Genomic DNA, 14,804 nt, shown 5'->3' on the forward strand with positions numbered 1-14,804 from the left:
GACGAGGTGGCCGAGTGGTTAAGGCGATGGACTGCTAATCCATTGTGCTCTGCACGCGTGGGTTCGAATCCCATCCTCGTCGATCCTTTTGTAGAGTAACAGCGCTTTTTTAAAAAAAGGACAGTATTTTAAATACAGAACATCACTTATGTCATAAGACTGTTCTACATTTAAGTCACAATAGCACATGTAGAGGATCAGACTACCCACTGGATGGAAGCAGAGGGCCACAATCAAGAGCAACCTCTTTTCTTTTTCTAATCGTCGCTTTAGTCCACAGAAATGAAGACGATTTACGCCAGTGCGCTATAGCAGCCTGACTAATTAACATGCCTACGTGGCGGCAACGTGTACTATAAAAAAACATTAACTTAGGTTGAAAAAAAAAAAAAAAGGCACTGTAATTGTACGACATTCTGCGCAACCGTATGCAGCACAATGTACCGGTATCCTTGGCATTCTGTTATTCCTGCTGTCCACACACATGAGAAGCGCTGACGACTTAGACCCTCCTAGCTTAGCGTCGCCGTAGGCACGCAGCTCAAATGGGGCGTGTTATCTACCTATATATACCTGTGCTTCATTAACTTGGGTGCAAAGCATGATGGGTATTTCCTAGTTGTGTTCTATGACTCGTTGTGGACATGCTCGATGATGATATTCATTTGAGTCTAACTTAACAAAGCTCATGATTGACACGCAACTCCTTAACAATGACAGTAGCAGCATTCAGCACTGGGAGGTCAAACGTCAAAAACACGCTGACTCACACGGTGTTGTTTGTTCTGGACGCTTTTTGTGAAGCAGGCTTTTTCCAAACACTCTCTGTCTTAGGTGGCTGAAGGACATGTGTGTGACTAAAAACATTACATGAAGGCTTTTCTTTGACATAATATCAGTGTAGCCATGGCCTTTTGTTTTTTATTCTTTTTGCCAGGCGTTATGGTGCATGGGATAAGGAGTGCCGATTCTTCAGTGTGTTGATGGGTGTGCCAACTCTTGAGAATTTGGGTAAAGGTTGTGGATTAAGTCGGTTAAATCCCAACTGAAGGCCAAGGTACCAAATGCACCGCCCTGACTGACTGACTGGAAGGAATTATAATGTGCAAGTTTACCTAATGTTGGGGTCCCTAAGGGTATACTGGAGCGAAAACTTTGATCATGAATTCTACACACATACGACATTAAAACGCCAGCTACTTTAAGAGGAGTTCATTTCCGTTTATTCACCCCGCTCTCACTTTTGCATCCTCTCAAAAGATGATGAGTCCATTTTAAGGCTTAACGAACGGTGTGTGTTCAGCAGATAAAGAGAAGCCCATGAAGAAGTCACACCCAGGAAGCGAAAGTTTAAATGAGGAAACCAGGTCACACTTATCCAGCTGGAGAGGATTTTGTCACACAGCCGTCAAGTATGTGACGTGAAGGGACTGAACTGCTAAGCGAGCCTAGATCCTCAAAATAAAGCAAAGCAAAGCAAATGTATTTACATAGCGCATTTCATACACAAGGTAACTCAATGTGCTTTACATGATTAAAAGCATTTAAAAACAAAGAACAGTTCATAAACACTTAAAACAAAGAGAAAAAAACATTGAAGTACTTTAAAATTACAATTAAAACAGCGTACAGTGCAAGAAATATCATTTAAAAGTGGAAATGCTCTAAAAAAGCATGAGAAAAAAAGAAGAGTTAACCTGGATTTAAGAATATTCACACTTCACTTCTGTTGGCAACTTATTCATTTGTGTGCAGCATCATAGCTAAATACTACTTCACCATATTTGCTGTGGACTCTGTGCTCCACTATTTGACCTGAGTCTGTCGATCACAGAGCCCTACTGCGTTTATATTCCATTAGTATTTTTTTGATGTATTCAGGATCTAAACCATTTATAGACCAGTAGCAGAACTTTAAAATCTATTCTAAAGCTGACTGGGAGCCAGTGTAAAGACTTAAGAATTGGAGTAATATGCTCTGACCTCTTTGTTCTGGTCAGAACCCGGTGTGAATGTGAGTGCGGATGGTTGTTTGTTTCTATGTGCCCTGCGATTGGCTGGCGTCTGGTTCAGGGTGTACCCCGTCTCCTGCCCGATAATAGCTGGGATAGACACCAGCAGCCCGCGACCCTAGTGAGGATAAGCGGTGAAGAAAATGGATGGATTGATGGATGAATGATATTTAACCTGATGGAATGTATTTTTTCACTCAAATAAGCAAATTCGTTGCATTTATCTGCTGTTAAGAATTCTGGAGGTATCTGATTCGGGGAGGGGGGGGGGGGGGGGTTGTAAGCTTGTCAACCACAGCAAACAGAGTGCCAGTATTGTTGAAGTTCTTCCTGATGATTTCAGAAAAGTGTTGCTGTCTAGCCCTGACTAAGTCTTGGTTAAAATTACAAAGACTTTGTCTGTAGTGGTCATAGTCAATTTGGAGTTCAGTTTTTCGCCACTTACGTTCTGCTTTCCTAAACTTTGATTTAAAGGTCTTGACCATCATTGTGCTCCTCCACGGTGTTCGAGGTCACCTCAAGATTGTCTTAGCTTTGATAGGAGCGACAGCATTCATGACATTTGAGATTTTACAGGTGAAATTATTTAAAAGTTCATCAACTATCTCAGCATTCACAGTTTATGGCACAGCAATGGTCTCCTTAAACTTAGTGGCGGTACTCTCATTTATGTACCTTTTCTTAATAGACATAGAGGTTGTCTGAACTTTTGGAAGAATCTGCAATTCAAAGAATACACAAAAATGGTCGGAAATAGCCATGTCCTTAATGTTAATTGATAGAATTGATCTTGACTTTGTGTGCGCTGGATTCCAATATTGACAATCGTCTTCATCCTGTCTGTCACACCTAACAGGGCATTTAGGCTAGTAGAGTGAGTTTTGTGTCGGGCTTTGCTCCAATGGGGCACGGAGCGGTGTGGGAGATTCAAAGTGCTGACTCATCTCATTGCTCATTCGTTCCTCTGATTATTTGGATGACGCTGATGAATCCATCGGCGCCTCATGTCACCTTATCTCTTGTTCTTCCGATTGTTTGGGAACAACTGCATCTTTTTGTCCTTCAGCCGTGTCAACAAGGCCAATGTTTTCTTTTCGGGCCGCTGAATGACGTACACGGTAAAAAAATGTTGGCAGCTCATAACTTAACACCTTGTCTTTTTCGACAGAAACAGTCTGCCTTGTAAAGATGTCTGCGCTCCCAAAATACTGTATTTTTGTATACTGTTATAATTTTTAATTAATGACATTTTCTATATGCAGTGGAACCTCGCCATTGAAGTCCAAAAATTCTTACTGTAGATCAATCCAAATTCGTCAGGAAAAATATGCCTCTAAAGTCGCAAAAAAAACTTTGCCCTTACAGAGACACTTTTCACACCAAGTACCACCTAAAAAATACTTAGCTCTCCAGGTACCACCATCATGACATTAAAATACAACAGCATAGTAAGCCATCAAAAACAAGACAGACGTTTTATTCCTAAAAAGTATATTTAATATTATTGTAAGCCACTGTAACATTATGCACAGTGTGAACATTAATGCTGCACTTAAACATAGAAAAACAAAAAAAACTATTTAAATAATGATTAACAATTCAAATGTAGTGCACATAAAAATGACATAAAATTCATACCTAAATATATTTTTGAGTCTCTGAAGGTGTAGTGGTACATTCGCCTGACCTCGGTGCAGGCAGCGTGGGTTCAGTTTCCACTCAGTGATGATGTAAATGTGAGTGCGAGTGGTTGACCTCGTCTATATGTGCCCTGCGAGGAATTGGCGACCAGTTCAGGGTGTAGTCCGCCTTTTGCCTGAACTCAACTGGGATAGGGTGCGGCACCCCGTGACTCTGAACAGGATAAGTGGTATTGAGAATGGATACATTTTTGAAAACAAACAGGGAAATCCCGAGGCGTTCCCAGGCCAGCCAGGAGACATAATCTCTCCAGCATGTACTGGGTTGTCCCTGGGGTCTCCTCCCAGTGGGACGTGCCCAGAACACCTCACCAGGGAGGGAAGCATCCAGGAGGCATCCTAATCAGATGCCCGAGCCACCTAACCTGGCTCCTCTCAATGCCAACGCTAAACGTGCTTTGTTTAAAACCATTTTGGAGGTTGTCTGTGTATGTTTTGCTTGCAATAAGGGGTGCGCCAACTCTTTTGGGGGCCCCGAAAGGGGTTGAAAGCCTTAAAAAAAAATTGGGAAAAGCTCTGACGTTAAATCAACATACCTTTACACTTAATTGGTTTTTGTCAAAAAGGTTTTTGGCAGAGATGTTTTACCTGGGATCGTACTGTCAAGGGACGTGAAGGGTGCATTACTTAAATTAGGGAAAGGCTTTTGTTTGACGTAAAATCAATGTACTTATACAGAAAATGGGCTTTGGAAAAAAAAAAACAATGCGCGCCATGTTTGTCAGGTTTGTTAAAGGGGATCGTGGCTTTAAAAATTAAGGAAAGGTTAGCTATACACTAAATGGCTTTGGTAATGTAAAAAAATAGTGCGTGCTACCTGCATACAGCTCCAATCAGCCGGTGTTACGGACTTGTTTCAAGCGCATGGAAAGTGGTAATAAAAGTCCTTGGTACATATGGGCAAACATGAATACGAATTCATTCTCCCTCTCCTTACTGAAGTGGAAATGACAGCACTCACGTACAACCGCACACAAATTAAACAGCACAAACAACACACTGCTTCTTGTGAAACAAGCTCATTTATTGTGTCGTTTTTTGCGCAGTCACACAAACATGCTTCAGTCCTGATTGTGCAACTGCATGTTTTACCACTACGTTGTCACTTATAGTCCAAACTGTGCAGAGGAAACTATCATACCCACTCCATAGTTACACTTAATGCCAGTAACACACATGCGCGCAAGTACCTGACACTTGTTATTGTTTATTATTAAAGATGCAAGTGTAATTTGTTTACTTAAATTTCATAGTAACCAATGTTGAAGACTGTTACGTTATTGCTAATTATACAACTCTGGAGATTATGAAATAATCATTTAAATGCTGGTGAAGTAGTTTATTATTTTTCCATATGAAAAAAAGCCCTGCTGGTCGGTTTGTGAAAGCAGCAGTGGGACAAAGTACCCTTTTCCAACTGTCTGTAAAAGCCGGTATTTCCCCGCATTCGGAAGTAGCACCAGAGCTGTAAAACAGTGTGAAAGACTATTCTAATCGGTGACACTCACTGAAGATAGCTGTCTCCTTATACGTCACACCAGACCTACATTATCTGTTGGCAAGATAAAGTGTCACTGCATGAAAGCGGACTCTGTCACTGAAATATCCTGTCATTGCTGGGTTCTGTATAAATAAATAAATGGCGGCTGACATCCCATTGGTATCGCTCACTGCACAGCACTGATACACCAACCTTAGCAAACCACACCATCAGTCTGACAAATGTAAAAAAAACAAAAAAAAAAAAACATTTATGATGGCAAATCTATCCAATTACTGTTTTTATAAATGTTTTACCCAAAGATTAAGTGGACAACTGTATTTTCATTGAGAATAAAGGTGTACTGTAGTCACTTATTATTTGTTACAAATGCATAATGCGCAAATTTCTGTTAGTTGGCACTGTTTCGCTTAACATAGATTCTTTGATGTTTTTCCTCCCAATATATGAATTGTCACATAAGCACTGCACTGTGATATTATTATTGGTATAATATCTTGATGTTGTCTTGCGCTCGTGCTTCCCAACCTAGTACAAAGAAATGCCTATCTCGCTGCTGCTCTAACATCTAACATCATGGTTTGAAGGCTTCTTACTTGAAAGACCTTTACATCATTGAGGCCTACCAAATTCGTTTTGCAATAAACTAGCTTGATTTTCACTTCAGCTGAAATTATTGGGCAACGAGGGGAGTGTCATAAAAGGAGGAACACTGTTTCGTTGAAAAATGGACCACCATTAAGGGTGGCAGAGACTACACTGACCTGCAATTACTCATTATCACACACAATTACACATACCCTCAAATGTCACCTATGTCTGCACATATACGGGTATGTTCAAAATTTTACCCCACTTGCATGTCCGAAGACACATTAAAATGCATTACCATGCTGTCATGTGCATGCCAAAGCACCGGGTGGCACTATAAACCCAAAACACAAGGTTGTTTTAGCCAATCAGAAAGGAGAAGAAAGTCATCTTTGTGGAAAAGGCAACAATGGTAAATCAAGGAAAAGCCTAAAGCTTCAGTGAACAAAATTGCAGTTTACGGTTTCGTTAAGGAATAATAGCAATGCAACATGAATGCATAACTTCATTTTTCAGTAAAAAGTTAGTAGAAGCACATTGAGGTTGCAGCTTCCAAAGTGTTCTCCGATCTTTCTTCTCAAGAAAGTGATTTGATTTAGTGTAGAAAAAGCTGCTGGGTGCATAGTTAAGCCTGGCAAAGACAATTTCTTAGTGTTCATAAAAAATATACAAATCTGATCTGCAGCGAGCTTAGCTTGTCGCTAACGTTCAGCTGTTGATGCCTCGCTCATCAATGCGATGACGTGAAATTCTTTTGTCATTTATTTTCACTTCTGTGTCCCTGTTGAGGTAGGGGGAGGCCTCAGTCCGCATTGGCCCCATGCCCCCCATATGGGTCCCACTTGCTGGACCGGTCCTGCCGCCCCACATGCCGAGGGCTTAGTGGACCCCTCCATTGTAGGGCTTGTCGAACACGTCTGTCTCCCCAAAACTGGACGACACAGGCTGCTTGTAGAGCGGGTTGGATGCCTGCGGGATGGAACCAGAAATAACCACAAAGAATCAGACACACCCAGAAAGAATCAAACACAATTACATACCAAAATAAGAAAGGACCAGACAAAACCAGACACAATCAGATACAACCACAAGACAGAGCCACATTACAACCAGACAGAACCAGAGACAAACAGAAAGTACCAGGCACAAACAACCAGATATAACTAGGTACAACCACACAACCAGAGAGAACCAGACAAAACCAAACAAGCAGAAGGAATGAAACACATCCATAAAGATCCAGGAAAAACCAGTCAACCACACACAGCCATGAATAACCAGACACAACCAGAAGGAACCAGATACAATCAGATACAACCATTCAACCAGACAGAGCCAGATACTACCAGAGAACCCGACAAAAACAGAATGTACCTTACACACACAACCTAAAAAAAAAGACAGGCACAACCACATAAAACCACACAACCAGAAAGAACCAGACACAACAACACAACCAGAAGGAACTAAACAAAACCAGAAAGAACTAGACAAAGCCAGGCAAACAGAAATAACCAGGCACAACCAGATACAACCATACAACCAGACAGAGCCAGAAAGAACCAGACGTACACCCTGAACTGGTTGCCAGCCAATCGCAAGGGCATATATAAACAAACAACCATTCGCACTCACATTCACACCAACGGGCAATTTAGAGTCTTCAATTAAGCTACGACGCGTGTTTTTGGGACGGGGAGAACATGCAAACTCCACACAGGCAAGGCATGGGATTGGGACTGGGATTTGAACCCCAGTCCTCAGAACTGTGAGGCAGCTGTGCTAACCAGTCTACCACCGTGCCGCCCCCAGACGTAACCAGAAAGTACCAAACGTAATCACATAACCAGAAACAACCAGACAACAACCGGAGAGAGCCTGATATGGAAGTCAGAGCTCCGTGCTGGTCAGAGGTCCATGCGGGAAGTCAGAGGTCCTATAGCCATATAGCCAGATACAATCCGCAGTTGGGTCACAACCTGGGGAAACTACCCAGGTGATTGTATGATAGCGGTCTCGCCTACCATCTCGTAGCGTGCACGCGAGCGAGCGTTCTGGAAGCGCGAGAACTCCCGGCGGTCGTGGATGGTGATGACCAACTTCCAGACGCCGAGTAGCACCACGCCCACCAGCAGGATGCTGCCCACCACCGCCAGCAGGACCATGAGGGCGTCCGGACCACCGCCACATTCTGACGAAGGAGAAAAAAAACACGAGTTGGAACTTTTTAGACAAAACAATAACTTTTTAACGTTTTAATAATTAATTTCTTTGTCATGCAGTTCGTTTAGACAATACTAGATGACAGTGAACTACCGCATAGTTTGGCATTCGCAAATTTACCTATTTGCATTTATTTTGGAACCTATCCTCCATTCTTCATTGAACAACTCCCCCCTTGTCATATTTTTGTACATGTCAAAGCAATGAAAGTAATACCAGTACAAAAATAGTGCTTTGCCCCTAACTTGTGGCATGTAGAGGCAAGTATAAATCTTTTGGGGGTGACATTACTTACTCCTGGATTTTCACCATTTGTGTCATGGTTCGGTCCCCGGATATGTTCATAATTAACACAATTATTTTATAGAAACTGTATTTATTCTATTTCTAAAAAAAAAAGAAGAACCCACAAAATTTGGAGACAAAATTCAAGCACTTTGCAGGATAGGATATAAATTGACAAAATTATGTATTGCAACAGAGGAAATTGAAAAAATAATTGCTGTACTGATGCAGTTGCAACAAATCATTTATGCATCTGTGAAATTTAAGGTTGTGAATAACATAGGTGTCAAACTCAAAGCGTGTGGGCCAGATCTGGCCCACACGCTATTATTTTACGTGGCCTGCGAAAGCAAATCATGTGTCTCGACTTCATGTTTCTTGCTAAAAATGGCAAATTGTCTTCACTTCGAATAATGTTGAGATATTGCAAGCGTTTTTCTGACCAATCCTCCTTTCAAAATAAACTGAATAATAGTTGAACATACAACTTGATACTGGCTTCTGATTTCAAAAGTAGTTATCCATCCTTTTTTTTTATGTATATAAACTGAAGAAGTGATCATACATTTATATGGGTTCATAACAGACCTCTAAGGGAAACCATAACTACGATTTGGCCCGCAACAAAAATGAGGTTGACACCCCTGGACTGTAGACGTATGAACTGGACCCCTCACCCAAGTGGAGAAGTTCTCAAGTTGTTTACTTCTACAAAGGGTGCGTGTCAGTCATGTCGCAAAGTAAAAAGCAAGCAGAAACCCACCCGATTCCGTCAGGGCGGTGAGAACAGACAGTCCACTGGCGTGCTCAGAGTACGTGAACTTCATCACGCAGTCGTTGTCCGTCTTGTAGAGGCACAGCACGGCACCCGGCACGTCCGTTTCTAGAAAAAAAAAAAAAACAAAAAAAACACCCACCCAACGGACACACCATTAGGTACACTCAATCACACACACTCTGATAAGAGGATATAATTCAGATTCTTGTAAAAGAAACAAAACAGAAACCTTTGACTGGTTGCCTTCTAACCGCAGGGCACACATAGACAAAAACATTCACACTCACATTCAAACCTATGGGAAATTTAGAGTACCAACGAACTGAACATGCATGTTTTTGGAATGTGGATGGAAACCGGAGTATCCAACATGCAAACTCCACACAGAAGGGGGAGCTGAGAATGGAACCCAGAATCTCAGAACTGTGAGGCAGAAGATCTAACCACTAGTGCGCTGTGCTGCCTGCATATGGTGACCCATTTTCCCCCCTACCAAATCTACAGTATTTATTTACCAGTTTGTTCTTTAGGGTAAAAAATGTAATTTTATAAAGAAAACGTTCATAGATGATAGCTGGGATAGGGTCCAGCACGCCCGCGACCCTCGTGAGGGGAAGCGGCTCAGAAAATGGATACGTCCGAAAAATCCAGAAAGTGGTCTGCGCTCGTTCTTTTTATTTTTTTAACGCAGTTTTTATATTGGATCTCATTAGATTGTTGGTATAAAGTAATTATTTCAGTATAAAAGAGGACACACAGCTCACACGCCTGGACTGACAGTAGTGCATCAACATAAACAATCCAGCATGGAGGGAAAAATCATATGGTCTCACGTTGTCCCATTTTGACTCAATGTTCACTGGTCTCTGTGTGCGTGCACGCGTGTGTGTGTCTGTGTGTGCGAAGAAGGAAGAGGGGATCAGACCACAAAGCCCTCCCTCCTCTGGTTGTATGTGGAATGTACATATGGAGTCTATTAGGGCTGATCCGACAAGCGAGGAATGCTATGAATCACGTCAGAATTGGGCCAACACGCAGCGCTCCGAAAATAGATTCAACAGCGACATCACGCACGCAGACGCACAGACATCTGCCACCTGGGCCGAATTATGTTGCACTTAACAGTGGGGGTGGGGGGGGGGGGGGGGATTATTTACTCAACTGCAGAGGCTACCAGGCATCTATTTGCACAAAGGCTTGTGTAAGGGTGCATTACAAACTGTGAAAGTGGCTATATAGTAAAGATAATTACAGCCACCTAGCACTGTTATTTTGGGGGATAGATGTGTCTATTTGAGGTTGTGCATATTTATTTCAGTAGGAAACATAGTACAAGAGTTCTTAAATACAAGAGGACCACCTGGGAACAAGGTCTCAATTAGGCCATTATTTGAGCAAAGAACGTATAACTATACTCAAAGTGCTTAAATAAAGGAGGACCATCCTGTGACCATTTGGGGCACGACATCTATTAGAGGTGAGCGCACTATTTGAGGAACTAAGGTGGAGTAAAAATAACAGCCACAATCGCCTAGTAGTTACTTGGGGGGGAAACTAGTGTCTATTTAAGGTGAGACATTAAGTTGTTGAGGTGGATGATGCATTAATACAGCGACCTGAGGAAATTTGGTCTTAATACGCTTCAATCTTAAATATAGGAGGTCTGCACTGAGATTAATTAGGGCAGCATCAATTAGAACGGAGCCTACTACAATACTTCAGGAAATATTGTAAAGGTACCACTGTACTTACAATAAACTAACTGCAGTTACTTGGGGGAAAATCATAGGTTTCTATTTGAGGTGAGGTATTTATTTGTTAAAGTGTACACTCGGTCGTTCATTCCGGCAGAATACAAGCGAAAGGGAGCGGATGGCCACTATTTGAGGAAAAACAGTGTTAAATCAGTGCTTACACACGGGAGGAGTCTGAATTAAAGAAGTGTGACATCTGAGTGTAGCTATGCAGCTGGATCACATTTTGGAAGAACTTCACTTCAACTCTTCCATGATGTCACACACAGGTGAGGCCAAGTTGTTCTGTAAATGTACCAAAAATCGAACTTCTGATTGTTCTCAATATGCACTGACTTGGAAGTGTTTTTGATTTAAGCAGCAGAAGTGTGTCACCCACTGACGCTTCAAGCAGCTCTCTAAAATAATGACACTCCGCAAGGTCTTTGAGGCCAAGAAGAATGCTGGCACAGATGTGAATACAGCTGTGGGTGTGCGCGCGCGCTCGTGGACAGTGTTTACTTACTGAGTGTCTCCACTGTGATGATTTCATCCTTGCACAGACGCTGGCAAGTCTGGTTGTCTGAGATCTTTCCCGAGTTGAAAAGCCGGCACTCAATGCATTCTCTTCAGGAGGAGGAAGACATGGAGGAGGGAGCCGTTTTATGGAAAAGAAAAATGCCCACTCTTCGAAAGTTATGTTTGTTATTACTGGTGTGGTTTAGGGCTGCTGTCAAACTGCTTAAACACACCGGTGGCAGATTCCAGTACATTAACTGATACGACCAAATCAACTTCAACCATTTTAGATCTCACCTACGTACCGTAGCGTTCCTGTTTCGTACCTTTTGGTATCGCAGGCGTCCGGGCAGGTGGGGCACTTTTCGCACGTGTCGCCGAAGGCGCCAGGGTGCGTGCACTGGCAGCGTCCGCACACGCAGTTGCCGCGCCCGCTGCACATCTGCCCATTGTCAGCGATGCACGACGCCGTTTCCGTGGAGCAGTTGCAGTTGTCCCCGATGTAGCCCGCGTGGCACTTGCACTCGCCGCAGTGGCACTCGCCGTGGCCTGTCGAGGAGAGTGAAGAAGAAGTTAGCAATTCAAGCCCAACTTATTTCGGAGTAAACCTGACCTGTATGAACTCGTTAGGCAAAGACGTCAAAGAAACATTGCGGCTATCCTTTAATCTGGCACGCGTGGAAAAGCCAGTGACTTGGCTTGACCTTTGCCTGCAAGACAGACAACCATGGGATCCTAACGATGCTCAACAACTGACCCGCAATAACCTCTGGAGTGACATGAAAAAAGGATTAGGGTTGGAATCCCAAGTGGAAGATTCAACACAGTGATCCTACAAAATGGGTGCATCATTTATTGGCCTGAGTCTTTCACACAGAACCCAAAGAAGCATGGTATTCCCATAACTGTGTGCGCTTTTGCACAGCAACACTGCATCCTGCAGTCAGGCGACGTCAGTGCCAGTGTCTGGTGCAATGTAAAACATTGTTGTCTGACGGTGGCAATTGTCTTCAACACAACGGGGCAGGAGAAGTGTGAAAGGGGTTACACTGTCAGTCACAACTGCTGCGGCTTTGATACTACCTCTGGTGCCGGAAAATTGCTGGATCCACTTTGTCCCCCCATTCTGTGTCAGTGTTGTTTATACAGAATGACGACAATGGAAAAACTCGGGAGAAAGGTGGGTTTTACAGGCCCCAACAGCGGCATGAACAACAAAGGAAGGCTGACAGTGATAGCTGGCCTCCCATAATAATGGTTGGTAAACTGCACCTCAAAAATACACTATACATTGGAAGTTTTTCCAGAGGATTTTGATGCAGCTACCGGGATTTCCACAAAAAGACTTCTCGTAATTCTTTCACAACAAACATTTGGCCTCATTCACTGTAGAAGTTTAGAATTTACATAGCCACTCCCACCACACTTCAGTTCTACAGCCGGGTTCACGACCCTTGTCCTGCATGCTTCCCCTCCTGTCATTGTCCTGTCCTATCTTGTCCTGTTCTTCCCTCACAGTTTGTAGCACTACTGCCAAATATAACTCTCATATCTAATGTGGCATTCATTGTTCTAGGTATATAATGGTTTACTTTCCTCATGTTGTTTACTGTTAGTGCTTTGGCATTTGTTGTCTTTTTTTTCCCCCCACTCACCCAGAGAAACCTTGTCCTGTTCGACTGATCAACTGGTTCTCAAATATCCATCAAAATACTAAAATAAAGTCCACTGTGACACAGTAAAACTGTTCCGGCATAAAAGGGATATACAGGTCGTCCTTTCTGCTTGACCTAACAGTCGAAGAGGACAAAAAAAATAATTTTATCAACAACAAATGCCTCTTTCCTGTGCTATATTTATTCCTTGCTATGTATTTTAACAAGTTATGCAGTGTTCTCGGCTCTTACTTTTTTTTCTATGCATGTTTTGAGTGCCAGGATCTATAATTTAACTTCATAATTAATTAAGTGGAACCTAGATTTAACGGACCCTGATTTAACGGACTTCGAAATTAACGGACAGAAAATAGTGTCGATTTGAAACTCATAATGACCCATTTTATCCAATAAGGTAAATTTGGATACATTTTAAAGCTTTTAAAAATATATATTTATTTACAACCCCAATTCCAATGAAGTTGGGACGATGTGTTAAACATAAATAAAAACAGAACACAATGATTTGCAAATCATGTCCAACCTATATTTAATTGAATACACTATAAAGACAAGATATTTAATGTTCAAACTGATAAACGTTCTTGTTTTTTCGCAAATAATCATTAACTTAAAGTTTTATGGCTGCAACACGTTCCAAAAAAGCTGGGACAGGGTCATGTGTACCACTGTGTTACATCACCTTTTCTTTTAACAACATTCAATAAACGTTTGGGAACTGAGGACACAAATTGTTGAAGCTTTGTAGGTGGAATTCTTTCCCATTCTTGCTTGATGTTCAGCTTCAGGCGTTCAACAGTCCGGGGTCTCCGTTGTCGTATTTTCATAATGCGCCACACATTTTCAATGGGAGACAGGTCTGGACCACAGGCAGGCCAGTCTAGTACCCGCACTCTTTTACTATGAAGCCACGCTGTTGTAACACGTGCAGAATGTGGTTTGGCATTGTCTTGCTGAAATAAGCAGGGGCGTCCATGGAAAAGACGTTGACAATGACGACTATTTTCTCACGCACTTGTTCACAAAGAGGTGAACCTCGCCCCATCTTTGCTTGTGAATGACTGAGCAATTCAGGAAAGCTCCTTTTATACCCAACCATGGCACCCACCTGTTCCCAATTAGCCTGTTCACCTGTGGGATGTTCCAAAGATGAGTTTGATGAGCATTCCTCAACTTTCTCAGCCTTTTTTGCCACCTGTCCCACCCAGCCTTTTTAGAACATGTTGCAGCCATAAAATTCTAAGTTAATGATTATTTGCTAAAAACAATAACGTTTACCAGTTTGAACATTAAATATCTTGTCTTTGTAGTGTATTCAATTAAATATAGGTTGAACATGATTTGCAAATCATTGTATTCTGTTTTTATTTCTGTTTAACACAACTTCCCAACTTCATTGGAATTGGGGTTGTACAATAATTTTGTGCTGTGCTGGTGTTTTTAGCCCACAAAAAACTGCTTCAATTTAACGGACAATCGGATTTCATGGAAGACCCCTCTCCCTATCAGTCCGCGAAATTGATGTTCCACTGGAGAAATAACATCATTATTACGTTTTCCGTTTATGTGTTCAGCAAGCTTTCCGATGATACCAACCTTTAGAAAGTAGGAAAGAGGAAAATAGATTAAGAAAGTTATAAAGGTTTTTGGGCTCTCTCTCACAACTTAACCTCCTCGCATCTACGTAGATTTTATACGGAAATAGCAGATTGCAGCTCGTGGGTATGAGCCTGACATTTAGAATGAATTCTAAATTCACTAACATACGCAGTGGTGAGAAGAAAAT

At 42.1% G+C, this 14,804-nt stretch overlaps 1 protein-coding gene and 1 non-coding gene across 5 annotated transcripts in view; one reads left to right on the top strand and one right to left on the bottom strand.

Annotated features, from left to right (window-relative positions):
• On the top strand, positions 1-82 carry trnas-gcu (transfer RNA serine (anticodon GCU)). The gene has a single exon. It is a non-coding gene; the product is annotated as a tRNA-Ser (tRNA).
• Positions 83-4,715: 4,633 nt separating this feature from the next.
• The window catches only part of itgb5 (integrin, beta 5), a 41,918-nt gene continuing 31,829 nt past the window's right edge, over positions 4,716-14,804 (bottom strand). For 2 of the 4 annotated variants that reach the window (XM_061791704.1, XM_061791703.1), the window contains exons 12-16: positions 11,669-11,891; positions 11,350-11,450; positions 9,076-9,195; positions 7,829-7,995; positions 4,716-6,773 (exon numbers count right to left, since the gene is read on the bottom strand). In XM_061791704.1, the coding sequence (XP_061647688.1) occupies positions 6,684-6,773; positions 7,829-7,995; positions 9,076-9,195; positions 11,350-11,450; positions 11,669-11,891 (701 nt within the window). In that variant the 3' untranslated portion in view covers positions 4,716-6,683. Of the gene's footprint in view, positions 6,774-7,828; positions 7,996-9,075; positions 9,196-11,349; positions 11,562-11,647; positions 11,892-14,804 lie in introns of those variants that run through there. The other 2 variants (XR_009791038.1, XR_009791037.1) reach the window with 2 other exon arrangements.

Source organism: Phyllopteryx taeniolatus, chromosome 12 (genome assembly GCF_024500385.1).
Source record: "Phyllopteryx taeniolatus isolate TA_2022b chromosome 12, UOR_Ptae_1.2, whole genome shotgun sequence".
Classification (NCBI taxonomy): domain Eukaryota; kingdom Metazoa; phylum Chordata; class Actinopteri; order Syngnathiformes; family Syngnathidae; genus Phyllopteryx; species Phyllopteryx taeniolatus.